This window comes from Zonotrichia leucophrys, unplaced genomic scaffold (genome assembly GCF_028769735.1).
Source record: "Zonotrichia leucophrys gambelii isolate GWCS_2022_RI unplaced genomic scaffold, RI_Zleu_2.0 Scaffold_544_34074, whole genome shotgun sequence".
NCBI lineage: Eukaryota > Metazoa > Chordata > Aves > Passeriformes > Passerellidae > Zonotrichia > Zonotrichia leucophrys.
The window spans coordinates 1-26281 of NW_026992749.1; the positions used below are offsets into that span (position 1 = coordinate 1).

The following is a 26281-nucleotide window of genomic DNA, read 5'->3' on the forward strand; positions in this document are numbered from 1 at the left end:
TTTTTCAGTTTTTGGGCTCCATTTTTCAGTTTTTGGGCCCCATTTTGGGCTCCATTTTGGGTTTTTGGTCCCCATTTTTCAGTTTTTGGTCTCCATTTTCCAGTTTCTGAGCCCCATTTTGGTCTCCATTTTTCAGTTTTTGGCCCATTTTCCAGTTTTGGCCCATTTTGGGTTTTTGGTTCCATTTTCCAGTTTCTGAGCCCATTTGTCCCATTTCGTTTTCCCATTTGTTTTGGTCTCCATTTTTCGTTTTTGAGCCCATTTGGTTTTCCATTTTTAGTTTTGTCTCCATTTCCGTTTCTGAGCCCATTTTTTTTCAGTTTTTGGTCTCCATTTCCCGTTTCTGAGCCCATTTTTCAGTTTTTGGCCCCATTTCCCGTTTCTGAGCCCATTTTGTTTGGTTTTTTTTGGCCCATTTTTTTTCCATTTTTTGTGAGCCCATTTCGGTTTTGAGTCCCATTTTTCAGTTTTTGGTCTCCATTTCCCGTTTCTGAGCCCATTTTTTGCATTTTTTTGAGTTTAGTTTGTCCCATTTCCCGTTTCTGAGCCCATTTTGGGTTTTTGGTCTCCATTTTCCAGTTTCTGAGCCCCATTTTGGGCTCCATTTTCCCGTTTCTGAGCCCATTTTGGGTTTTTGGTCTCCATTTTTCAGTTTTTGGTCTCCATTTCCCAGTTTCTGAGCCCCATTTTGGTCCCCATTTTTCAGTTTTTGGTCTCCATTTCCCGTTTCTGAGCCCATTTTGGGTTTTTGGTCTCCATTTCCCGTTTCTGAGCCCCATTTTGGTCTCCATTTTTCAGTTTTTGGTCTCCATTTCCCGTTTCTGAGCCCCATTTTGGGGTCCATTTTAGGACATTGAGTTCCATTTGGGTTTTTGGTCCCCATTTTTCAGTTTTTGAGCCCCATTTCCCGTTTCTGAGCCCATTTTGGGTTTTTGGTCTCCATTTCCCGTTTCTGAGCCCCATTTTGGTCCCCATTTTTCAGTTTTTGTGCTCCATTTCCAGTTCCTGAGCCCCATTTTTCAGTTTTTGTGCTCCATTTCCCAGTTTCTGAGCCCCATTTTGGGCTCCATTTTGGGTTTTTGGGGTCCATTTCCCGTTTCTGAGCCCCATTTTGGTCCCCATTTTTCAGTTTTTGGTCTCCATTTCCCGTTTCTGAGCCCATTTTGGGTTTTTGGTCCCCATTTTTCAGTTTTTGTGCCCCATTTCCCGTTTCTGAGCCCATTTTTCAGTTTTTGGTCTCCATTTCCCGTTTCTGAGCCCATTTTGGGTTTTTGGTCTCCATTTCCCGTTTCTGAGCCCATTTTGGGTTTTTGGTCCCCATTTTTCAGTTTTTGGTCTCCATTTCCCGTTTCTGAGCCCCATTTTGGTCCCCATTTTTCAGTTTTTGGTCTCCATTTCCCGTTTCTGAGCCCATTTTGGGTTTTTGGGCTCCATTTTCCAGTTTCTGAGCCCCATTTTGGGGTCTATTTTAGGACATTGAGTTCCATTTGGGGTTTTTGGGCCCCATTTTTCAGTTTTTGGGCTCCATTTTCCAGTTTTTGAGCCCCATTTTGGGCTCCATTTTGGGTTTTTGGGCTCCATTTGGGGTTTTTGGGCCCCATTTTGGGCTCCATTTTTCAGTTTTTGAGCCCCATTTTGGGTTTTTGAGTTCCATTTTTCAGTTTTTGGGCTCCATTTTCCAGTTTCTGAGCCCCATTTTGGGTTTTTGAGTTCCATTTTTCAGTTTTTGAGCCCCATTTTGGGTTTCTGAGCCCATTTTTCAGTTTTTGGGCTCCATTTCCCGTTTCTGAGCCCATTTTGGGTTTTTGAGCCCCATTTTTCAGTTTCTGTGCTCCATTTCCCGTTTCTGAGCCCCATTTTGGGTTTTTGAGCCCCATTTTGGTCTCCATTTTTCAGTTTTTGGTCTCCATTTCCCGTTTCTGAGCCCCATTTTTCAGTTTTTGGGCTCCATTTCCCGTTTCTGAGCCCCATTTTGGGTTTTTGGGCTCCATTTTTCAGTTTTTGAGCCCCATTTTGGGCTCCATTTTGGGTTTTTGGGGTCCATTTCCCGTTTCTGAGCCCATTTTGGGGTCCATTTTAGGACATTGAGTTCCATTTTGGGTTTTTGAGCCCCATTTGGGTTTTTGGTCTCCATTTCCCGTTTCTGACCCCATTTCATGCCTTTCCCCCAGACTCACTCCACGAACTCGTGCAGGCCCAGGTCGCAGAACATGAAGCCGTGGTAGCCGAAGACGTCGCCGCTGAAGAATTTGACGCCGTTCCGGTGGCAGAAGTGGTTGATCCTGAGCAGGGATTCCCGGGAGCAGCCCGTCAGGCACACCTGGGGGGAATGAAATAAATGGGGGTCACCAGGGGTTGGGGGGCTCGGGGGGGAAATGGGGGAAATGGGGACAGTGGGGGGGGTTGGGGTACAAGGGGATTGGGCCCCAAAATGGGGGGGCTGTCTTGAAATGGGGGGATTCTATCCTAAAATGAAATGCTTCTACCCCAAAATGGGATGATCACACTCTGGAATGGGATAATATTCCAAAACCTGGGGGTATCCACCCCAAACCTGTGACAATCCCCCCCAAAACCCCCTCAAATCCAGGAATATTCCCCCCAAAACCCATGACAATCCCCCCAAACCTGTCACAATCCCCCCCAAACCTGTCACAATCCCCCCCAAACCTGTGACAATCCCCCCCAAACCCCCTCAAATCCAGGACTATCCACCCCAAACCCGTGACAATCCCCCCAAACCTGTGACAATTCCCCCCAATCCCCCCAAACCCGTGACAATCCCCCCAAAACCCCTCAAATCCAGGACTATCCACCCCAAACCTGTGACAATCCCACCCAAACCTGTCACAATCCCCCCAAAACCCCTCAAATCCAGGACTATCCACCCCAAACCTGTGACAATCCCCCCAAACCTGTGACAATCCCACCCAAACCTGTCACAATTCCCCCCAAACCTGTCACAATCTCCCCCAAATCCATGACAATCCCACCCAATCCCCCCAAACCCATGACAATCCCCCCCAACCCCCCCAAACCTGTGACAACCCCCCCAAACCCGTCACAATCCCCCCCAAACCTGTGACAATCCCCCCAAACCTGTCACAATCCCCCCAAACCTGTGACAATCCCCCCAAACCTGTCACAATCCCCCCAAACCTGTCACAATCCCCCCAAACCTGTGACAATCCCCTCCAAACCCGTGACAATCCCCCCAAACCCGTCACAATCCCCCCAGACCCCCGGATCTGTGTCCCCCCCCCTGGTACCGCGTCGAACTGGGTGAAGAACTCGAGGGGTTTGCTGTCCACGCTCTCGGGGTCGGCCCTGACCTCCACCATGGGGTTCAGGCTCTGCGCCCGCTCCAGAGAGGCCTCGGCGCGGTTCCGGCCCTGCGAGCCCGCGGGGATCAGGAACTGGGCCCGGCTCTCCTCGGGGGACACCTGGGGACACAGGGGACATTGGGGACACCATGGGGACACCATGGGGACATTGGGGACACCATGGGGACACCATGGGGACATTGGGGACAGTGGGGACACAGCTCTGGGATCAGGAACTGCGCCCGGCTCTCCTCGGGGGACACCTGGGGACAGTGGGGACACCATGGGGACAGTGGGGACAGTGGGGACAGTGGGGACAGTGGGGACATTGGGGACATTGGGGACAGTGGGGACACCATGGGGACACCATGGGGACAGTGGGGACACCATGGGGACAGTGGGGACACCATGGGGACACAGCTCTGGGACACCTGGGGACACTGGGGACAGTGGGGACATTGGGGACACCATGGGGACAGTGGGGACACCATGGGGACATTGGGGACAGTGGGGACAGAGGGGACACCATGGGGACATTGGGGACACAGCTCTGGGACACCTGGGGACATTGGGGACAGTGGGGACATTGGGGACACAGCTCTGGGATCAGGAACTGCGCCCGGCTCTCCTCGGGGGACACCTGGGGACACCATGGGGACACAGCTCTGGGACACCATGGGGACATTGGGGACACCATGGGGACACCATGGGGACATTGGGGACATTGGGGACAGTGGGGACACCATGGGGACAGTGGGGACACAGGCACAGAGCTCTGGGATCAGGAACTGGGCCCTGCTGTCCCATGGATGGAAGGGATGAAATTTCCATATTTTGGGGGGAAAACCCCATAGATGGAGACAATAAAATCCCCAGATTTTGGGGGAAAAACCCCACGGATGGAAGGGATGAGATTTTTTTAGATTTTGGGGCTGTTCCTGAGGGGAGCAGAGGGAAAACTCGCAAGGATAGAGGTGATGGTGTGCCCAGGTGTGTGCCCAGGTGTGTGCCCAGGTGTGTGCCCAGGTGTGTGCCCAGGTGTGTTCCCAGCTGTTCCCAGCTGTGCCCAGGTGTGCCCCCCTCACCTGTTGGTGGTCCAGCAGGGTGAGCCCCCTGACCCCGGCCAGGATCAGATTTTTGGCCACCTCGGCCCCCAGCCCGCGCAGCCCCACCAGCAGCACCCGCGACGCCCGCAACCTGCGAGGGGAGCCCAGGAAAAATCAGCATTTATCCTCAAAATAAAGCCTAAAAAATGGCAATGTGGGACCCCAAAACCTGATAGAGTCACCCCAAACCCCATGGGGACACCCCAAGAGCAAATAAGGACCCCCAGACCCCTTTAAAGCCACCCCAAATCCTCATGGAGACCCCCTAAAACCACACAGAGCCGCTCCTAACCCCTATGGGGACCCCAAAACCCCAACAGAGCCACCCCAAATCCCCATGGAGACCCCCCAAAATCACAACAGAGCCACCCCAAATCCCCATGGAGACCCCCCAAAATCACAACAGAGCCGCTCCTAACCACTATGGGGATCCCCAAGACCAAATAAGGACCCCCAGACCCCTATAGAGCCATCCCTAACCCCTAAGGGGAGCCCAAAACCACAACAGAGCCACCCTTAAACCTTATGGGGACACCCCAAAACCCCAATAGAGCCGCCCTTAAACCTTATGGGGACACCCCAAGACAAAATAAGGACCCCCAGACCCCAACATAGCCACCCCTAAGCTCCATAGGGACCCCAAAACCCCAACAGAGCCACCCTTAAACCTTATGGGGGAACCTAAAACCCCAACAGAGCCACCCCTAACCCCTATGGGGACCCCCAAGACCAAACAGAGACCCTCAGACCCCTACAGGGATCCCCCAGAGCCCCTCCAGAGCCCCCCTGAAGCTCCCACACGGCTCTTACCCGCCCATAGGGCCCCCAAAACCGATAGAGAGACCCCCACACACAAAGCCCCTCCAGCCCCACCGACCTTTTCTGGGCCTCGAGCCCCCAGAGCCGGATCTGGCGGTCGTACTGAGCCGCCTCCTCCTCGCTGATGCCGCCGGGGCTGGACTCGTCTTTCTCCACCATGGCGGCGGCCCCCGAGACCACCCTGAGGATCCCACAAAGCCCCTCAAGACCCCTAAAAATCCCCTCTGAGCTTTTAAATCTCTCTGGGCACCTCAGAGCTCTTCACAGGCCATTAAAGCCCCTCAAAACCCCTCAAAGCCCCTCACGACCCCCTCAAACCCCTCACGGCCCCTCACGAAACTCGCGGCGCCCCCTGGCGGCCCGCGCAAACCCCCGCGCCCGCCGCCGCTCCACATCCCGCCGGCCGGGGGGGACCGCACCGAATCCGCTCCCGGTACCCGCGGCCCCTCAGGAGAAAAGAACGTTCAGAGGTTTTTTTCTGCCCCTGTTTTATTCCGGTGTAACGGCGTGAGGCCGCGGTCACGGGTTTTGGAGCCCTGCCCTTGCGCCGTGTGGTACAATCCATGTTGTTCCCCCCCCCCCGCTTTCCTCGCTCAGATGGACTCGTCCTCCTCCCATTGTGGGCGTTCCCGCCGTCCCCCATTGGCTTCGTTAATCTCCGTCAGCCTCGTTAAGAGCCTTTCGGAAAGGTTCCGAGCGCGCCTTCGTCAGTCTTCGGAACGCGTCGGAGAACTTCGGGAACTCTCGGAGAGTTGTGGAGAACTTCGCGGAAATCCCGTGATTTCCCCGTCCCAAAGAGACGAAGCGGCCAAACCGGTGCAAAAATCCCGTCAATAATTAGAAAAATCGGGGGTGTTTGGGGTTTTTTTTCCCTGGTTTTACAAAAATCTATGTTGTTTTTTCCGAGTCACAGGCAAATCCCTAGCTCCCTTCCCGCTCCTCTCACCTCGCACAATTTTCCTATAAATTCAGGAAATTCGCTACATTTTGGGGGTTTGGGTTTTTGGGTTTTTTTGGGCCGAGCGATATTCGGATGGAGAGAAACATCCCGTGACCAGAGGAAATTCCCTGTCCTGAGCTGAACTCCACGTGGGGAGAGGATTTTGGGGGAACATCGAGTCCAATATCAACGGGCACAGGGGATTTGGCAGGGATTTTGGTAGGGAAAGAGGAATCTGTGAGGAGAAAAGACTCTAAATCTCCTTATAAAATTTTCTTCCAGTGAAATTTCGCTCTAAAACTCTTAAGAAAATCCCCACGTACGAAGACTTTCGGAAAACCTCGTGAGAATTCGGAGAGCTTCGGAGGCGCTCGGAAACGCTCGGAAGCACCCGAAGAGCTCTTCGTGCATTCCCGCCGATTTTCGGCACCCTCCGAAGCGGCGGCGCTCGGCTGTTTCCGGCGGCGCTCGGCTGTTTCCGGCGGCCGCCAGGGCGCTGCCTCAGGGCGGGCGCCATTTTGTGTGTCCGCCCGCGGAGCGCGGGGCGCGGGCGGAGGAGCCGCCGGGCCGAGGCCCCCGCGCCGTTCAGTGACTGTGCCCCCCGTTCTCCATCCCCTGCCCGTTGCCCATGGCCGTGGAGAGCCCGAGTGTCCCCCCCGCCGCCGCCGCTTCCCCCCCCAGCCCGCACTGCACTCCCCCTTCTCCGTCCTGCCACGGCAGCTGCAGCCTCCCCCGGCCGCCGCCGCCGCTCCAAGGGCACCATCACGGCCCGGACGAAAGGTCCAGTAACCGCCTCTCCCGAGCGCCTTCTCTGTGTGCCTGGGGGTCGGTCCGGCCCGCCGGACCAGGTTTGGGGAGGGGGCGGCGGGAGGGGAGGGTGAGGGGAGGGGGGGGGCAGGCAGGGCCCAGGGGCTGAGGGGGGGCGGCCTGGGGGGAGGAGGAGGAGGAGGAGGGTGAGGAAGGGCCACAGGGGGATCCGGGAGGCTCTGAGGAGGAGGAGGGTGAGGAAGGGCCTGAGGGGGATTTGGGGGGGGGTGAGGAAGGAGCTGAGGGGGATTTGGGGAGGGGGCGTGAGGAGGAGGAGGAAGGAGCTGAGGGGGATGTGATCTGGGGAGGGGGAGCGTGAGGAGGAAGGGCCTGAGGGGGATTTGGGGGGGAACGTGAGGAAGGAGCTGAGGGCGGTTTGAGGAAGGGCCTGGCGGGGATTTGAGGAGGAAGAAGATGAGGAAGGAGCTGAGGGGGATTTGAGGAGGAAGGACCTGATAAGGGTGAGGAAGGGCTTGAGGGGGATTTGAGGAGGAAGAAGAAAAAGCTGAGGGGGATTTGAGGAGGAAGAGGAGGGTGAGGAAGGGCCTGAGGAGAATTTGAGGGGGTCCTGAGGGGGATTTGAGGAGGAAGAGGAGGGTGAGGAAGGGTTTGAGGGGGATTTGAGGAGGAAGGGCCTGAGGGGGATTTGAGGAGGAAGAGGAGGGTGAGGAAGGGCCTGAGGGGGATTTGAGGAAGGGCCTGAGGGGGATTTGAGGAGGAAGAGGAGGGTGTGGAAGGAGCTGAGGAGGATTTGAGCAGGGTGAGGAAGGGCCTGAGGGGGATTTGAGGAAGGGCCTGAGGGGGATTTGAGGGGGTCCTGAGGGGGATTTGAGGAGGAAGAGGAGGTTGAGGAATGGCCTGAGGAGAATTTGAGGGGGATTTGAGGAAGAGGAGGGTGAGGAAGGGTTTGAGGAGGATTTATGGAGTTCCTGAGGAGGAGGAAGATGGGATGAAGGCAGGGCAGGCCTCAGGTGGCTGTGAGGGGATTTGGGGACATTTTGGGTGATTTTTGAGGATAATCCCTGAGGGGTTGAAGGATTTAGCTCAGTTTTGGGGGGTTTAACCCAAATTCCAAATTTTGGGGGGTTTGAATCCTCCCTAAGGGGGTCCCGCCCCTTTTTTAGGGGATTTCTTTTGGGGAAGGGGTCAAATTCCCCTTTAGGAAATACTAAAACTCATTTTTTGGAAGGTTTTAAGGTTTGAGGGGTTTAAACCCCATTTTTTGGGAGGTTCAACTCCATTTTTTGGGGGGATTAAAATCTTCATTTTGGCAGATTTTAACTCATTTTTTGGGGAATTAAAATCCTCATTTTGGGGCATTTTTAGGGTTTCACCTCTTTTTGGGCAATTTTTACCTCCAGAGGGAGGTTCTAGTTGGATTTTTAGGGAGATTTAAATTTTTTGGGGGAATTTAACAAACTTTAGGGGTATTTAGGCTGCTTGGATCATTTAACCCCTTTTTAGGAGGTTTTAGACCCTTTTCTGGGGGGTTTAACTCCTTTTTTTGGGATTAAAATCCTAATTTTGGGGGATTTTAAAGGTTCAGCTCCTTTTGGGGAATTTTAATTTCCAGAGGGGAGCTCTTGTTGGGCTTTTGGGGTTTTTTGGGGGGGAATTTGACAATTTTTTAATAAATATTTAGGTATTGGGGGAATTTAACCCCTATTTTGGGGGATTTTAACTCTTTTTGTGGTGTTTAACCCCATTTTTGGGGGTAATCCTTAATAAGTTCTTCATTTCCACATAAAAATTCAATTTATTTCCTTAAAATCCCCCCAAATCTGGATCAGGAGGTTTGGGGGTCCCTGCAGGGATTTAAAAAGTTCCAAATTTCCAAATCTGCCCCCAAAATTTCCCTTTTGGGGACCCTTCCCCACAATAACTCAGAGCCATTCCTGGGATTTCTATTATTTTAGTAGTTTAATCCAAATAATGTGAAAAAAAACAGAAAAAAATGAAAAATCATGGAGGTTTTGGGGAAATTGTAGGGAAAATTGTAAATTTGGGGAGTTTATAAGGGAAATTGGGGATTTTTTAGGGGATAAAAGGTAAAATTGGGGGGTTTTGAGGGTCTTTGTAAGGAAAAAAGGGAATTTGGGGGATATTTTTGGGGAAAAAAGTGAATTTCTAGGGGAAAAATGTGATTTTTTTAGGGAAAAAAAGGCAAATTTAGGGATTTTGGGGGTATTTTTAGGAACAAAAGGGTCATTAAGGAAATTTGGGGGACATTTTTGGGGATAAAAAGGTAAATCCAGGGAATTTGAGGCTATTTTTAAGAAAAAAAAAGGTGAAATAAGGGAATTTTTTGGGTATTTTTAGGGTAAAAGATGGAAATCCAGGCAGTTTGGGGGTTACTTAGGAAAAATGGTGAAATAAGTGAGTTTTTAGGGTAGTTTTAGGGAAAAAAAGTGAATTTTTAGGGTAAAAAACAGTGTATTTAGGCAGTTTGGGGGTATTTTTAGGGGAAAAAGAGCAAAATCAGGGAGATTTGGGAATATTTCTTTAAAAAATAACGAAATCCAGGGATTTTGGGGGGTTTTGCTGGGAAAAAAGCAAATGCAGGGAATTTGGGGGGGCTGGGTTTCATTTCCATGGGGGCAATGGGTGGGAAATGGGTGGAAAATGTGGAATTTTTGCATTTTTGGTGCCTTTTCCCCCCTTGCCTTGGTGCCCCCACGTGGAAATGCCCAAACCAAGCAGAACCCTCCCCAAAAAACGTCACAAAAGCACACAAAGCCCAAAAAAAACCCCAAAAAAACCCCAAAAAAACCCAAAAATCCAAAGCAGGGCCCCAAATCCAGCCCCAAATCCACAGCAGGAACGTGGAAAAGTTGCTGGAAATGGCTGGAAATGTGTGAAAATCATCAACAAAGGTGGTAAAAAGCACCTCACACTGCCCCCCGCCCGTCCAGGTGTGCCCAGATGTGCCCCAGGTGTGCCCCAGATGTGCCCAAGTGTGCCCAGGTGTGTTCAGGTGTGTTCAGGTGTGCCCTAGTGTGCTCCATATTTGCCCAGATGTGTCCCAAGTGTGCCCAGGTGTGTCCAGATGTGTCCCAGGTGTCTCCAGGTGTTCCCAGCTGTGTCCAGATATGTCCCAGGTGTGCCCAAATGTGTCCCAGTGTCCCTCAGCTTTGCCCAGGTGTGGCCAGATGTGCTCCAGATTTGCCCAAATGTGCCCAGGTGTGCCCAGGTGTGTCCAGATGTCCCCAGCTGTGCCCCAGGTGTGCCCTAGTGTGCTCCAGGTGTGTTCAGGTGTGCCCAAATGTGTCCCAGGTGTGCCCAAATGTGTCCCAGGTGTGTTCAGGTGTGCCCTAGTGTGCTCCATATTTGCCCAGATGTGCCCCAGGTGTGTTCCAAGTGTCCCCAGGTGTGCTCCAGGTGTGCCCAAATGTGTCCCTGTGTCCCTCAGCTTTGCCCAGGTGTGCCCTAGTGTGCTCCAGGTTTGCCCAAGTGTGTTCAGGTGTGCCCTAGTGTGCTCCATATTTGCCCAGATGTGCTCCAGGTTTGCCCAGGTGTGCCCCAGTGTCCCTCAGCTTTGCCCAGATGTGTCCAGGTGTGCCCAGATGTGTCCCAGGTGATTCCAACTGTGCCCCAGGTGTGCCCAGATGTCCCAGATGTGCCCCAGCTGTTCCCAGGTGTGTCCCAGTGTGCTCGGATGTGCCCCAGGTGTGCCCCTGGTGTCCCCAGCTGTGTCCAGGTATGTCCCAGGTGTGCCCCAGGTGTGCCCCAGGTGTGCCCAAATGTGCCGCAGTGTCCCTCAGCTGTGCCCAGGTGTGGCCAGATGTGCCCCAGCTGTGTCCAGGTGTGCCCAGGTGTGTTCAGGTGTGCCCTAGTGTGCTCCATATTTGCCCAGATGTGCCCAGGTGTGTTCCACGTGTCCCCAGGTGTGTCCCAGCTGTGTCCAGGTGTGCCCAGGTGTGCTCCAGGTTTGCCCAAATGTGTCCCAGGTGCCCCCAGATGTGCCCCAGCTGTGTCCAGGTGTGCCCAGGTGTGTTCAGGTGTGCCCAGGTGTGTCCCAGTGTCCCTCAGCTTTGCCCAGGTGTGCCCTAGTGTGCTCCAGGTTTGCCCAGGTGTGCCCAGGTGTGCCCTAGTGTGCTCCATATTTGCCCAGATGTGCCCCAGGTGTGTTCAGGTGTGTTCCAAGTGTCCCCAGGTGTGCCCAAGTGTGCTCCAGGTGTGCCCAAATGTGTCCCAGTGTCCCTCAGCTTTGCCCAGGTGTGCCCCAGGTGTGCCCTAGTGTGCTCCATATTTGCCCAGGTGTGTTCAGGTGTGTTCCAAGTGTCCCAAGGTGTGCCCAGGTGTGTCCCAGGTGTTTCCAGATGTGTCCCAGTGTCCCTCAGCTTTGCCCAGATGTGCTCCAGGTTTGCCCAGGTGTGTTCCAAGTGTCCCCAGGTGTGCCCAGGTGTGTCCCAGTGTCCCTCAGCTTTGCCCAGATGTGCCCAGGTGTGCCCAGGTGTGCCCTAGTGTGCTCCAGGTTTGCCCAGGTGTGTTCAGGTGTGTTCCAAGTGTCCCCAGGTGTGCTCCAGGTGTGCCCCAGTGTCCCTCAGCTTTGCCCAGGTGTGCCCAGATGTGCCCCAGGTGTGCCCTAGTGTGCTCCAGGTTTGCCCAGGTGTGTTCCAAGTGTCGCCAGGTGTGTCCAGGTGTGCCCTAGTGTGTGCCAGGTGTGCCCAAATGTGCCCCAGTGTCCCTCAGCTGTCCCCAGGTGTGGCCAGATGTGCTCCAGGTTTGCCCAAGTGCATCCCAGGTGCCCCCAGCTGTGTCCAGGTGTGTTCCAAGTGTCCCCAGGTGATTCCAACTGTGCCCAGGTGTGTCCCAGGTGTGTCCCGATGTGCTCCAGATGTGCCCAGATGTGCCCTTGGTGTCCCCAGCTGTGTCCAGATATGTCCCAGGTGTGTCCCAGTGTACGCCAGGTGTGCCCAGGTGTGCCCAGAGGTGCCCATGTGTGTCCCAGGTGTGCCCAGGTGTGCCCAGATGTGTTCCAGGTGTGCCCTAGTGTGCTCAGATGTGCCCCAGATGTACCCAGGTGTGTCCCTCAGGGTGCCCAGGTGTGCCCCAAGGGTCCCCAGCTTTGCCCAGGGGTGTCCCAGTGTACCCCAGGTGTACCCAGATGTGCCCCAGGGGTGCCCAGCTGTGGATCAGGGCTGCCCAGGTGTGCCCCAAGTGTCCCCAGGTGTGTTCCAGGCATACCCAGGTGTGCCCTTGGCATACCCAGGGGTGCCCCAGGTGTCTCAGGGGTGTCCCCAGCTGTGCCCGGATGTGTCCCAGATGTCCCCAGGTGTGCCAGGTGGCTCCAGGTGTGCCCAGGTGTGTCTGGGTGTCCCCAGGTGTGCCCTTGGCATACCCAGGGGTGCCCAGCTGTGCCCCAGGTGTGTAATGGGATGGCCAGGTGTCCCCAGGTGTGCCCCAGATGTGCCCTAGGTGTCCCCAGGCATGCCCAGGTGTGCCCCAGGTGTGCCCAGCTGTGCCCTCCAAAATCCCAGAAAAATCCCATTTTTTTCTCCCAAACCCAGCAAATCCCTGGGGTTGTTCTAGAGAGGATCGGGAGGATCCACAATTCCCATTTTCCCTCCAAACCCCATCCAATTCCTGCCATTTTCCACCCCAAAAAACCCAGAAAAATCCCATTTATTTCCCAGAAAAATCCCATTTATTTCCCAGAAAAATGCAATTTTTTTCCGCAAAAAGACCCAGAAAAATCCCATTTATTTCCCAGAAAAATCCCATTTTTTTCCACAAAATACCCCATAAAAATCCCATTTATTTCCCAGAAAAATCCCATTTTTTTCCCCAAAAACCCCCATAAAAACCCCAGTTTTTGGCCGAAAAATCCCATTTTTTTCCCCAAAATACCCCATTTAAACCCCATTTTTTCACTGAAAAATCCCAGAAAAATTCCATTTATTTTTCCCAAAACACCCCATAAAAACCCCATTTTTTTCTGAAAAATCCCATTTTTTCGCCAAAAAAACCCTGAAAAATCCCATTTTTTTCCCCTAAAAATCCCATTTTTTCCCACAAAAAACCCCAGAAAAATCCCATTTATTTCCCAGAAAAATCCCTTTTTTTCCCAGAAAAATCCCAGAAAAATCCCATTTATTTCCCCCAAAAAACCCAGAAAAATCCCATTTATTTCCCAGAAAAATCCAATTTTTTTCCGCAAAAAAACCCAGAAAAATCCCATTATTTTCCCTCCAAAACACCAGAAAAATCCCATTTTTTTTCCACAAAATACCCCATAAAAATCCCAATTTTTCAGTGAAAAAACCCCATAAAAATCCCATTTTTTTGCTCTAAAAATCCCATTTTTTTGCCTAAAAATCCCATTTTTTCACCAAAAAATCCCATTTTTTCTCCCAAACCCCCCATAAAACTGAGATTATTTTGCAGGGAGGATGGGGAGCTGGAGGAGGGCGAGCTGGAGGCCGACGGGAGCCCCCAATTCCCAACCCCAAACCCAGCAAATCCCTGGGGTTGTTCTGGAGAGGATTGGGAGGATCCACAATTCCCATTTTCCCTCCAAAACCCAGCAAATCCCCATCATTTCCCCTCAAAAAAAACCCAGAAAAATCCCATGTATTTCCTGGAAAAATCCCAATTTCTTCCCCATAAAAACCCAGAAAAATCCCATTTATTTCCCAGAAAAATCCCACTTATTTCCCAGAAAAATCCCAGAAAAATCCCATTTATTTCCCAGACAAATGCAATTTTTTTCCGCAAAAAAACCCAGAAAAATCCCATTATTTTCCCTCCAAAACACCAGAAAAATCCCATTTTTTTCTCCCAAAAAACCCCATAAAAATCCCATTTTTTCACCGAAACAAGCCCATTAAAATCCCATTTTTTCACCGAAAAATCCCAGAAAAATCCCATTTTTTCACCCAAAAAACCCCAGAAAAATCCCATTTATTTCCCCCAAAAAACCCCATAAAAATCCCATTTTTTCACCGAAAAAACCCAGAAAAATCCCATTTATTTCCCAGAAAAATCCCATTTATTTCCCCCAAGAAACCCAGAAAAATCCCATTTATTTCCCCAAAAAAGCCCATAAAAATCCCATTTTTTTGCCGAAAAATCCCATTTTTTCGCCAAAAAAACCCCATAAAATCCCCATTTTTTCACCGAAAAATCCCATTTTTTCGCCAAAAAAACCCCATAAAATCCCCATTTTTTCACCGAAAAATCCCATTTTTTCACCAAAAAAACCCCAAAAAATCCCATTTTTTTTCACGCAAACTCTCCTTTCCCCGCAGGGAGGATGGGGAGCTGGAGGAGGGCGAGCTGGAGGTGATTTTCCACCCAAAAATAACCAGAAAAATCCCATTGTTTTCACGCAAACTCTCCTTTCCCCGCAGGGAGGATGGGGAGCTGGAGGAGGGCGAGCTGGAGGACGACGGCGCCGACGAGAGCCCGCCCAGCCCCGGCCCCGGTTCCCGGCCCCGCCCCCGGCGCTCGCGGCACCGCAGCGGCTCCGAGGCCGAGCGCGGCCACCGGCGCCTGAAGCGCAAACGCCGCAAGGACAAGGACAGGAGGCGGCCCAAGAAAAAGCGAAAATCCAAGCACAAGGTGGGCAAATTCACAAAATTCTGCGTTTCCAGCACATTCAAGGGGTTTTCCACGTTTTTTTCCCGGTTTTCCCCATGGAAATATCGATGAAATCCCATTTTTTGGGGTTTTTACGCTGGAATTTGGGTGGAAATTTAGCTGGAGTTTCAGGGAAAATCGGAGATTTTATACTTAGTATTTAATGTTTAATATTAATTTAAAATGTAGTATTTAATGTTTAATATTAATTTAAAATTTAGTATTTAATGTTTAATATTAATTGAAAATGTAGTATTTAATGTTTAATATTAATTTAAAATGTAGTATTTAATGTTTAATATTAATTTAAAATGTAGTATTTAATGTTTAATATTAATTTAAAATGTAGTATTTAATGTTTAATATTAATTTAAAATGTAGTATTTAATGTTTGATATTAATTTAAAATGTAGTATTTAATGTTTGATATTAAAGGGGTTGGGAAGGGCTCAGGGCTGATTTTTCCAGGTTTTTCTCAGGAAAATTTGGGAATTCCAGAGGTTGGAAATGGAATTCCAGGGCCTCAAATGGGAATTCCAAAGTTTGGGAAGGGAATTCCAGGCTTTGGGAAGGGCTCAGGGCTGATTTTTCCGGAATTTTCCCAGGAAATTTGGGAATTCCAGAGTTTGGGAAGGGAATTCCAGAGGTTGGGAATGGAATTCCAGGGCCTCAAATGGGAATTCCAAAGTTTGGGAAGGGAATTCCAGGCTTTGGGAAGGGCTCAGGGCTGATTTTCCCAGGAAATTTGGGAATTCCAGGCTTTGGGAAGGGCTCAGGGCTGATTTTTCTGGAATTTTCCTGGGAAATTTGGGAATTCCAGAGTTTGGGAAGGGAATTCCAGAGGTTGGGTTGGAATTCCAAAGTTTGGGAAGGGAATTCCAGGCTTTGGGGAGGGCTCAGGGCTGATTTTCCCAGGATTTCTCAGGAAAATTTGGGAATTCCAGAGTTTGGGAAGGGAATTCCAGAGGTTGGGTTGGAATTCCAAATTTTGGGAAGGGAATTCCAGGCTTTGGGAAGAGCTCAGGGCTGATTTTCCCAGGAAATTTGGGAATTCCAGGCTTTGGGAAGGGCTCAGGGCTGATTTTTCCGGAATTTTCCCAGGAAATTTGGGAATTCCAGGTTTGGGAAGGGCTCAGGGCTGATTTTCCCAGGAAATTTGGGAATTCCAGGTTTGGGAAGGGCTCAGGGCTGATTTTTCCTGGGAAATTTGGGAATTCCAGGTTTGGGAAGGGCGGGTTTTTCCTGACTTTCCGGAATTTTCCAGCGGCACGCCTCGTCCAGCGAGGAATTGTCGGATTTGAGCGACGACTCCGATTTCAGCCCCGGGGAGAAGGGACACCGGAAATACCGGGAATACAGCCCAGTGTATTCAGTGAGTTATACTGGGAATACTGGGAATGGAAACTGGGAAATACCGGGAATACAGCCCGGTGTATTCTGTGAGTTATACTGGGAATACTGGGAATACTGGGAATGGGAACTGGGAATGGAAACTGGGAAATACCGGGAATACAGCCCAGTTTATTCTGTGAGTTATACTGGGAATACTGGGAATACTGGGAAATACCGGGAATACAGCCCGGGGTATCCCGTGAGTTATACTGGGAATACTGGGAATACTGGGAATGGAAACTGGGAATACTGGGAATGGAAACTGGGAAATACCGGGAATACAGCCCGGGGTACTCGGTGAGTTATACTGGGAATACTGGGAATACTGGGAATGGAAACTGGGAATGGAAACTGGGAATGGAAACTGGGAAATACCGGGAATACAGCCCGGGGTACTCGGTGAGTTATACTGGGAATACTGGGAATACTGGGAATGGAGACTGGGAATACAGCCCGGTGTATTCTGTGAGTTATACTGGGAATACTGGGAATACTGGGAATGGGAACTGGGAAATACCGGGAATACAGCCCAGGGTACTCGGTGAGTTATACTGGGAATACTGGGAATACTGGGAATGGAAACTGGGAATTTTTGGGAATTTCTGTGAATTCCTGATCCCAGTCTCTCCCTTTCCCTTCCCAGTGCCACCAGTACCCCCAGTCCCATCCCAAGGCAATAAAAACCGGGAATTTTGGGAATTTCTGTGATTTTCCTTTCCCAGTGCCACCAGTACCCCCAGTTACCCCGGAAGGGCCATTCCAAGGGAATAACAACCGGGAATTTTGGGAATTTATGGGAATTATTTTTTCTCCCAGTGCCACCAGTACCCGCAGTTACCCCGGAAGGGCCATCCCAAGGCAATAAAAACTGGGAATTTTGGGGAATTTTTTGGAATAAAAACTGGGAATTTGGGGGAATTAAAATTGGCATTTTGGGGGATTTTTTGGGGGATTTTTTGGGGAATTTTTGGGAATTCCTGATCCCAGTCTCTCCCTTTCCCTTCCCAGTGCCACCAGTACCCCCAGTCCCATCCCAAGGCAATAACAACTGGGAATTTTGGGGAATTTTTTGGAATAACAACTGGGAATTTTGGGGAATTTTTTGGAATAAAAACTGGGAATTTTGGGGAATTTTTTGGAATAAAAACTGGGAATTTTGGGGAATTTTTTGGAATAAAAACTGGGAATTTTGGGAATTTATGTGAATTTTTTTTCCCAGTGCCACCAGTACTCCCAGTTAGCCCGGAAGGGGCCCCCCCAGGCCAAGGGGGACCCCCAGGGCGCCTTTGGGGGTCCCCACGCGGAGCCCGAGGCCGAGGGGCTGCACGAGGAGGACGAGGACGGAGCCCAGGACGACTTCGGGGAGTTCCCCCAGGAGCCGGCGCAGCTCCGGCGCTGCAGGGACGGCGCCCACCGGCCACGAGGTGGGGAAACATGGGGAAAAGGGGAAAAATGGGGAAAAAAGGGGGGAAAAATGGGGAAAAAATGGGGAAAAAATGGGAAAAAAAAGGGAAAAAAATGGGAAAAAATGGGAAAAAAATGGGAAAAAAATCAAAAAAAAAAAGGGGGAAAAAATGGGAAAAAAATTAAAAAAAAAGGGAAAAAATGGGAAAAAAATTCAAAAAAAAGGGGAAAAAATGGGAAAAAAATGGGAAAAAAAAGGGGGAAAAAATGGGGAAAAAAATCGAAAAAAATGGGAAAAAAATTCAAAAAAAAATTCAAAAAAATGAGAAAAAGATGGGAAAAAATGGGAAAAAATTGGGAAAAAAATGGGGAAAAAATTGGGAAAAAAATGGGAAAAAATGGGGAAAAAAATAGGGAAAAAAGTGGGGAAAAAATGGGGGAAAAAATGGGAAAAAATGGGAAAAAATGGGGAAAAAATATGGGAAAAAAATGGGGAAAAATAGGGGAAAAAATGGGGAAAAATGGGGGAAAAAAATGGGAAAAAAATGGGGAAAAATGGGAAAAAAATGGGGAAAAATGGGGGGAAAATGGGGAAAAAATAGGAAAAAAATAGGGGAAAAAATGGGGAAAAATAGGGAAAAAATGGGAAAAAATGAGAAAAAAAAAGGGGAAAAAATGGGAAAAAAAAGGGGAAAGATTGGGGAAAAAATGGGGAAAAATAGGGAAAAAATAGGGGAAAAAATGAGGAAAAATAGGGAAAAAATGGGAAAAAATGGGAGAAAATTGGGAAAAAAATGGAAAAAAAATTAGAAAAAATGGGGGAAAATGGGGAAAAAAATGGGGAAAAAAATGGGGAAAAAATGGGGAAAAAATGGGAAAAAAATGGGAAAAAATAGGGGAAAAAATGGGGAAAAATGGGGAAAAATAGGGAAAAAATGGGGAAAAATGGGGAAAAATAGGGAAAAAATAGGGGAAAAAATGGGGAAAAAATAGGGAAAAATGGGAAAAATAGGGAAAAAATAGGGGAAAAAATGGGGAAAAATAGGGAAAAAATGGGGAAAAAATGGGAAAAAAATTCGAAAAAATGGCGAAAAAAAAGGGAAAAAAAAAAAAAAAAAGGGGGAAAATGGGAAAAAAATGGGAAAAAAAAGGGAAAAAATAGGGGAAAAAATGGGAAAAAATGGGAAAAAAATGGGGAAAAAATGGAAAAAAATGGGAAAAAATAGGGGGAAAATGGGGGAAAAATGGGGAAAAATAGGGGAAAAAAATGGGAAAAAAATTCGAAAAAAATGGGAAAAAAATTCGAAAAAAATTCAAAAAAATGGGAAAAAGATGGGAAAAAATGGGGAAAAAAATGGGAAAAAAATGAGAAAAAATGGGAAAAAAAAAGGAAAAAAATGGGAAAAATGGGGTTCCCGTTATTTCTCCTTATTTCTCCCCCATTTTTTCCCATTTTCCCGCGTTTTCCCCTCACTTTTCCCGCGTTTTCCCCTCACTTTTCCCGCGTTTTCCCCTCACTTTTCCCGTGGTTTTCCCCTCACTTTTCCCGCGTTTTCCCTCACTTTTCCCGCGTTTTCCCCTCACTTTTCCCGCCTTTTCTCCGCAGGTCGCGGCCGCGGCTGCCGCGGGTTCCGGGGCCGTGGGCGGGGCCCGGGGCGGGGCCGGGGGCGGGGCCCGGGGCGGGGCCGCGCCCGCAGCGACCCCGAGGATGAGGAGGAGCCGTTCGAGGAGGAGATGGAGGTGAGCGGGGAGGGCCCGGGAATCCCGGGATTGCCCGGGAATTCGGGGTTTTGGGAATTCGGGAACTTCCCGGGGTGTTCCCGAGGGAATTCTGAGCCTGTCCCAAGGGAATTCTGAGCCTGTCCCGGGATGTTCCCAAGGGAATTCTGGGAATTCTGAGCCTGTCCTGGGATATTCCCAAGGGAATTCTGAGCCTGTCCTGGGGTTGGGAATTTCAGGAATTCCCCAGGGAATTCTGAGCCTGTCCTGGGATGGGAATTCTGAGCCTGTCCTGGTGGAATTCTGAGCCTGTCCTGGGATGTTCCTGAGGGAATTCTGAGCCTGTCCTGGGATGTTCCTGAGGGAATTCTGAGCCTGTCCTGGGTTTTGGGAATTTCAGGAATTCCCCAGGGAATTTTGACCAAATCCCAGGGGAATTCTGATGCATCTCCTGGGTTTCCATATGGAATTCTGAGCTCCTCTGGGGAATCTGAGCTTCTACCTGGGATGTTCCCCTGGGAATTCTGAACCTTCCCAAGGAATTTGAGCCTTGTCCTTGGGTTTGGGAATTTCAGGAATTCCCCAGAGAATTCTGAGCCTCTCCGGGATATTCCCTGATGGGAATTCTGAGCCTTCCTGGGTTTCGGGGAATTCTGAGCCTGTCCTGGGTTTTGGGAATTCTGACCTGTCCGGGAATTCTGAGCCTGTCCTGGGATATTCCCAGGGAATTCTGAGCCTGTCCTGGGTTGGGAATTTCAGGAATTCCCCAGGGAATTCTGACCTGTCCTGGTGAATTTCTGAGCTGTCCTGGTGAATTCTGAGCCTGTCCTGGGATTTCCCGGGAATTCTGAGCTGGTCCGGGGTTTGGAATTTCAGGAATTCCCAGGAATTCTGACTTGTCCTGGGTTTCTGAATGGAATTCTGAGCCTGTCCCAAGGGAATTCTGAGCCTTGTCCTGGGATATTCGGGAATTCGATCCCCTGGGGTTGGGAATTTCAGGAATTCCCCAGGGAATTCTGAGCCTGTCCTGGGATATTCCTGAGGGAATTCTGAGCCTGTCCTGGGAATTCTGATCCTGTCCTGGGAATTCTCGGGATATCTGAGTCTGTCCTGGGTTTGGAATTCTGAGCCTGTCCTGGGATATTCCAGGAATTCTGAGCCTGTCCCAGGGATTCTGGAATTCCTGGGTTTCTTGGAATTCAGATTTCCCATGGGAATCTCCGTCGATTTTCCCCAGGAATTCTGACCTTTTTTCCCATTGGAATTCCCGTTTTCCCATGGAATTCCCTGTGTCCGTTTCCATCTGTGACCCGAGCCGAGAGCGTGACGATTCGGCGCGCTGGGTGGATTCGGACCCAGGCAAGACAGGACAACAGGGGACAGGCGACCAGGGACAGGGACAGGAGCGTGAGCAATGGGTCAGCCAAATCTACCCAATACCTACCCCAAATCCGGGCCCAAATCCCGTTTAATTACCCCAACCATCCCGCAAATCCACCCAAATCCCAGGAAATCTAGCCTAAATCCCATCGTAAATCTGCCCAAATTCCCATAATCTACCCCAAATTCGACCAAATCCCCCAATTCCAGGCAATCCTGAGCTCCTGATTCTGCATGGACATTCTGGCCTGGTCGGGGCCTTGGCTTACATCCCCAATTCCGCCAAATCTGGCCCAAATCCAGCCTAATCCGCAGCTTTAAATCTACCCAAATCCAGCCCAAAATCTGAGCCCAAATCCCAGCTTCTGAAAATCCAGCTTTTCCAAATTCCCTCTTAAATTCCCATAATCCGTCCCAACCTGGTAAATTCCAGTTCCCAATCATCCCATTCCAGCCTAAATCCAGCCCAAATCCAGGCCCAAATGCACAGATTTAAACGATCTACCCCAAATCCAGTAATTTACCCCAACAGCCAGATCCAGAACATACCAGCCCACAACCAGACCCAGGAATCCGCCTAAATCCCCTTAGCAATCTACCCAAATCGCCCAAATCTACCCCAAATCCAGCCAATCTCAAATTCAACCCCAAATCCCAGTTTAAATTTACCAACCCAAATCCAGCCAATCCATTTAATCTACCCCAAATCCAGCCTAAATCCCAGCCAAATCTACCCCAAATCCAGCCCAAATCTACCCCAAATCCAGCCCAAATCCCAGTTTAAATTCTACCAACCAGCCAAATCCAGCAATCCCAAATCCAGCCCAAATCTACCAATCCTAATCCAGCCAGCCATAACTGCCAGCCCATCTTAAATCTACCCAAATCCACAATCCAGCATCACCAAACTACCCAGATCTATCAGCACACAATTTCCCCAAATCTACCCAAATCCAGCCCAAATCCAGCCCAAATCCCACCTTAAATCTACCCCAAATCCCAGCCTAAATCCAGACAAATCTCATTGCAGCAACTGACCCAGGCCACGTGAAGCCATCTACCTCCCCAAAAATCCGCCAAATCTACCCCAAATCCAGCCCAACACTAAATCACCAATCCAGCCCAAATCTACCCCAAATCCAGCCTAAATCCAGCCCAAATCTACCCCAAATCCAGCCCAAATCTACCCATCCAAATCCACAAATCCCCAAATCCAAATCTACCCAATCAGCCAATCTGCCTCCACCAATTACCCAAATTACCCAAATCCAGCAAATCACCCAAATCCTATCACCCAAATCCAGCCCAAATCACCATCCGCCAAATCCCAGTTAATCCCAAATCCCATTAAATCCCAATCTAATCCAGCCACTCCCAATCCCAATCTCCCAAATCCAAATACCCATCTTAAATCTACCCTAAATCCAGCCCAAATCTACCCCAAATCCAGCCCAAATTCCCCAATCCAGTTTAAATTACCCCAACCAGTTAACTAGATCTACCCCAAATCCAGCCTAAATCTACCCCAAATTCCAGCCCAAATCTACCCCAAATCCACCAAACCCAGTAAAAGTGGATGTTAAATCCCAGTTTAAATCTACCCCAAATCCCAGCCTAAATCCAGCCCAAATCTACCCCAAATCCAGCCCAAATCCCATAATCCATCCCAAATCCAGCCCAAGACCCAGCGTGGAGAAATTCCCAAATCCTTTAAATCTACCCCAAATCCCAACCCAAATCTACCCAATATCCACCCAAATCCAGCCGAAGATCCCCAATCACCCAATCCGCTGCCCAACCCACCTGAGGAGTTGTGGTGAGAGAATTCCCAATCCCTAAATCCCAAATTCCCAAATCCATCACCCAAATCCCCAATATTCATGAATCCACCCCAAATCCCAGTTTAAATCCAGCCCAAATCCAGCCCAATCCCACTCCTAATTCCCAATATCCCATTTCCAGGCCGAGGTCCCCACATGTCCCTCGAGATGCACCAAGATGCCTGGAGTCCTGAAATTCCCAAATTCCCAATCCTGATCCCAAATTCCCAATCCTGATCCCAAATTCCCCAATTCCTGATCCCAAATTCCCAATTCCTGATCCCAAATCCCCAATTCCTGATCCCAAATCCCCAAATCCTGATCCCAAATTCCCAATTCCTGATCCCAAATTCCCAAATCCTGATCCCCAATTCCCAATTCCGATCCCAATTCCCAGTTCCTGATCCCAAATTCCCAATTCCTGATCCCAAATTCCCAAATCCTGATCCCAAATCCCAAATCCTGATCCCAAATCCCAAATCCTGATCCCAAATTCCCAAATCCTGATCCCAAATTCCCAATTCCTGATCCCAAATTCCCAGTTCCTGATCCCAAATCCCCAATTCCTGATCCCCATCCCAATTCCTGATCCCAATTCCCAATTCCTGATCCCAAATCCCCAATCCTGATCCCAAATTCCCAATTCCCGATCCCAAATCCCCAATTCCTGATCCCAAATTCCCAATTCCTGATCCCAAATTCCCAATCTGATCCAAATCCCCAATTCCTGATCCCAAATTCCCAGTTCCTGATCCCAAATTCCCAAATCCTGATCCCAAATCCCCAATTCCTGACCCCAGATTCCCAAATCCTGATCCCAAATTCCCAATTCCTGATCCCAAATTCCCAATTCCTGATCCCAAATTCCCAGTTCCTGATCCCAAATTCCCAAATCCTGATCCCAAATTCCCCAATTCCTGATCCCAAATCCCCAATCCTGATCCCAAATTCCCAAATTCTGATCCCAAATTCTCAATTCCTGATCCCAAATCCCCAACTCCTGATCCCAAATCCCAATCCTGATCCCAAATCCAATTCCTGATCCCAAATTCCCAAATCCTGATCCCAACCCAATTCCTGATCCCAAATTCCCAAATCCTGACCCCAAATTCCCAAATCCTGACCCCAAATCCCCAAATCCTGATCCCAAATTCCCGATTCCTGATCCCAGATTCCCAATTCCTGATCCCAAATTCCCAATTCCCGATCCCAAATTCCCAAATCCTGATCCCAAATTCCCAATTCCTGATCCCAAATCCCCAATTCCTGATCCCAAATTCCCAATCCTGATCCAAATCCCAATTCCTGTCCAATCCCAGTTCCTGATCCAATTCCAGTTCCTGATCCCAAATTCCCATTCCGATCCAAATTCCCAATTCCTGATCCCAAATCCCAACTCCTGATCCCAAATCCCCAATTCCTGATCCCAAATCCCCAGTTCCTGATCCCACATCCCCAGATCCTGATCCCCAAATTCCCAATCCGTCCCCAATCCCGTTCCAGGCCGAGGTCCCTGCGTCCCCGGGGTGGCCACGGAGGGGGCCGGGGGCCTGGATCTGGGAATCCCAAATTCCCAAATTCCAATTCTGACCAATCCCCAGATCGATCCAAATTCCCATTCCGACCAAATTCATCTGATCCCAAAATCCATCCCAAATCCCCAATCCTGTCCCAAATCCCAAACCCAAATTCGAGGATCGGTGGTGCCCAAATCCCCAAACTATCCAAACCCCAAATCTGATCCAAATTCCCATTCTGATCCAAATCCAAATCCCAACCAATTCCGTCCAGCACCGGTGGGGCCAGCCCCCACTCTGGCAGGCGCCCAGGAACGAGTTCAGAGGGAATGGGGTGAGTGCCTGATCACCAAATCCTAAAATCCTGACCCCCAGAAACCCAAAAAAACAAAAAGCTTCGAGGACATGGGGGTGAGTGCCTGGATCCAAATCCCAAATTCCCAAAATCCGCCCAGAAACCCAAAAAGTCAGGTGGGTGATCCAAAAACCGCCAAACAAAAATTAAAGTCGAGGAATGGGGGTGAGTGCCTGGAATTACCAAAATTCCCTAAAATCCTGCCCAGAAACCCAAAAAAACCAAAAAGCTTCGAGGGTGTGGGGGTGAGTGCCCCAAAATCCCCAAAAATCCTGCCCAGAAACCCAAAAAATCTAAAAAGCTTCAAGGACATGGGGGTGAGTGCCTGGAATCACCCAAAATTCCCCAAAATCCTCCAGAACCCAAAATCCCTCAGGATTTCCCAAAAATCCCATCCCACCAGAAACCCAAAAAAACCAAAAAGCTTCGAGGGTGTGGGCGTGAGTGCCTGGAATCATCCAAAATCCCCCCAAAATTCCCAAAAATCCCACCCAGAAACCCAAAAAGCTTCGAGGGTGTGGGTGTGAGTGCTGGTCCAAATTCCCCAAATTCGGAATTCCCAAAAATCCTGTTCCCAAAACCTGCCAAAACGAAAACTAAAAAGCTTTGAGGACATGGCGGTGAGTGCCTGGAATTCCCAAAATTCCTAAAATTCCCTAAAATCCTGCCCAGAAACCCAAAAAATCTAAAAAGCTTCGAGGACATGGGGGTGAGTGCCTGGAATCCAAAAATCCCCAAAAATCTCCCAAACCCCCTAAAAAAACCCAAAAAAGCTTCGAGGAAGTGGGGGTGAGGCGGATCCAAATAAATTCCAAAAATCCCACCAGAAACCAAAAAAAAACTTCGCTGGGATGCCGAAAATCCCAAAAATCCAAAATCTGCCAGAAACCAAAAAATCCCAAAAAGCTTTGAGGACTTGGGTGTGAGTGCCCCAAAATCCCAAAAATCCCCAAAAAATTCCCTAAAATCCTGCCAGAAACCCAAAAAATCTAAAAAGCTTCAAGGACATGGGTGGTGCGAATTACCCAAAATTCCCCCAAAATTCCCAAAAATCCTGCCCAGAAACCCAAAAATCCCAAAAAAAATCTCCATTTTGGGGTTTTTCCCATATTTTTCCCCCCATTTCTTCCCATTTTTTTCCCATTTCTTTTCCCATTTTCCCCCATTTTTTACCCATTTTGTTTCCCATTTTTCCCATTTCTTTTCCCTTTTTTTCCCCGAATTCCTGGTTTTGCCCATTTTTCCCATTTTCCCATTCTTTTCCTTTTTCCTAATCCAGTTTTGCCATTTTTCCTTTTCATTCTTTTCCCTTTTTTTCCCTGAATTCCTGGTTTTGCCCATTTTTTCCCATTTTTTTCCTTTTCCCTAATCGTTTTGCATTTTCCCTTTTTTTCCTTTTTTCCCTGAATTCCTGGTTTGCCATTTTCATTTTTCCCTTTCTTTCTTTTTTTCCCGAATCTGGTTTGCCATTTTCCCTTTTTTTCCTTTTTTCCCCCGAATTCCTGGTTTTGCCCATTTTTCCCATTTCTTTTCCCTTTTTTTCCCCTGAATTCCTGGTTTTTCCCATTTTTCCCATTTCTTTTCCCTTTTTTTCCCCCGAATTCCTGGTTTTGCCCATTTGTTTCCCATTTTTCCCATTTCTTTTCCCTTTTTTTCCCCTGAATTCCTGGTTTTGCCCATTTGTTTCCCATTTTTCCCATTTCTTCCTTTTTTCCTGAATCTGGTTTACATTTTTTCCTTTTTTCCCTTTTTTCATTTTTTCCTTTTTCCCGAATTCCTGGTTTTGCCCATTTTTCCCATTTCTTTTCCCTTTTTTCCCCCCGAATTCCTGGTTTTTCCCATTTTTCCCCGTTTTCCCCCAGGACGGGGGCGGGTACCGGCGGGAGGACAAGGCTCACCTGCCCTCGGACAAGAAGGGGAAGGTGATCTGCAAATACTTCGTGGAGGGCAGGTGCACCTGGGTAAGGACACCTGGGGGAGGGGGCACACCTGGGGCACAGCTGGGTAAGGACACCTGGGGGGGGGAAACACCTGGGGCACACCTGGGGAAGGAACACTGGGGAGGGGCACACCTGGGGCACACTGGGGGAACTGGGGAAAAAACATCTGGGGCACACC

General features: G+C 49.4%; 2 protein-coding genes across 2 annotated transcripts in view; one reads left to right on the forward strand and one right to left on the reverse strand.

Moving 5' to 3' along the window:
• Nucleotides 1–2177: 2177 nt before the first annotated feature.
• On the reverse strand, nucleotides 2178–5602 carry SAE1 (SUMO1 activating enzyme subunit 1; the record flags this gene model as incomplete). The annotated part of the gene is made up of 4 exons (XM_064701352.1): nucleotides 5307–5602; nucleotides 4409–4520; nucleotides 3270–3443; nucleotides 2178–2320 (listed from the first exon to the last, which is right to left on the reverse strand). Coding segments are annotated over exons 1-4 (530 nt in total), but the record flags the coding sequence as incomplete, so codon positions are not given.
• A 342-nt stretch (nucleotides 5603–5944) lies between these two features.
• ZC3H4 (zinc finger CCCH-type containing 4) overlaps nucleotides 5945–26281 on the forward strand; it is a gene marked incomplete at its 3' end in the record, with an annotated part of 28113 nt that continues 7776 nt past the window's right edge. Inside the window, exons 1-7 of the mRNA XM_064701351.1 lie at nucleotides 5945–6064; nucleotides 6471–6968; nucleotides 14348–14558; nucleotides 15841–15948; nucleotides 17188–17392; nucleotides 18979–19112; nucleotides 26026–26124. Coding sequence (XP_064557421.1) covers nucleotides 6817–6968; nucleotides 14348–14558; nucleotides 15841–15948; nucleotides 17188–17392; nucleotides 18979–19112; nucleotides 26026–26124 — 909 coding nt within the window. The remainder of the gene's footprint in view (nucleotides 6065–6470; nucleotides 6969–14347; nucleotides 14559–15840; nucleotides 15949–17187; nucleotides 17393–18978; nucleotides 19113–26025; nucleotides 26125–26281) is intronic.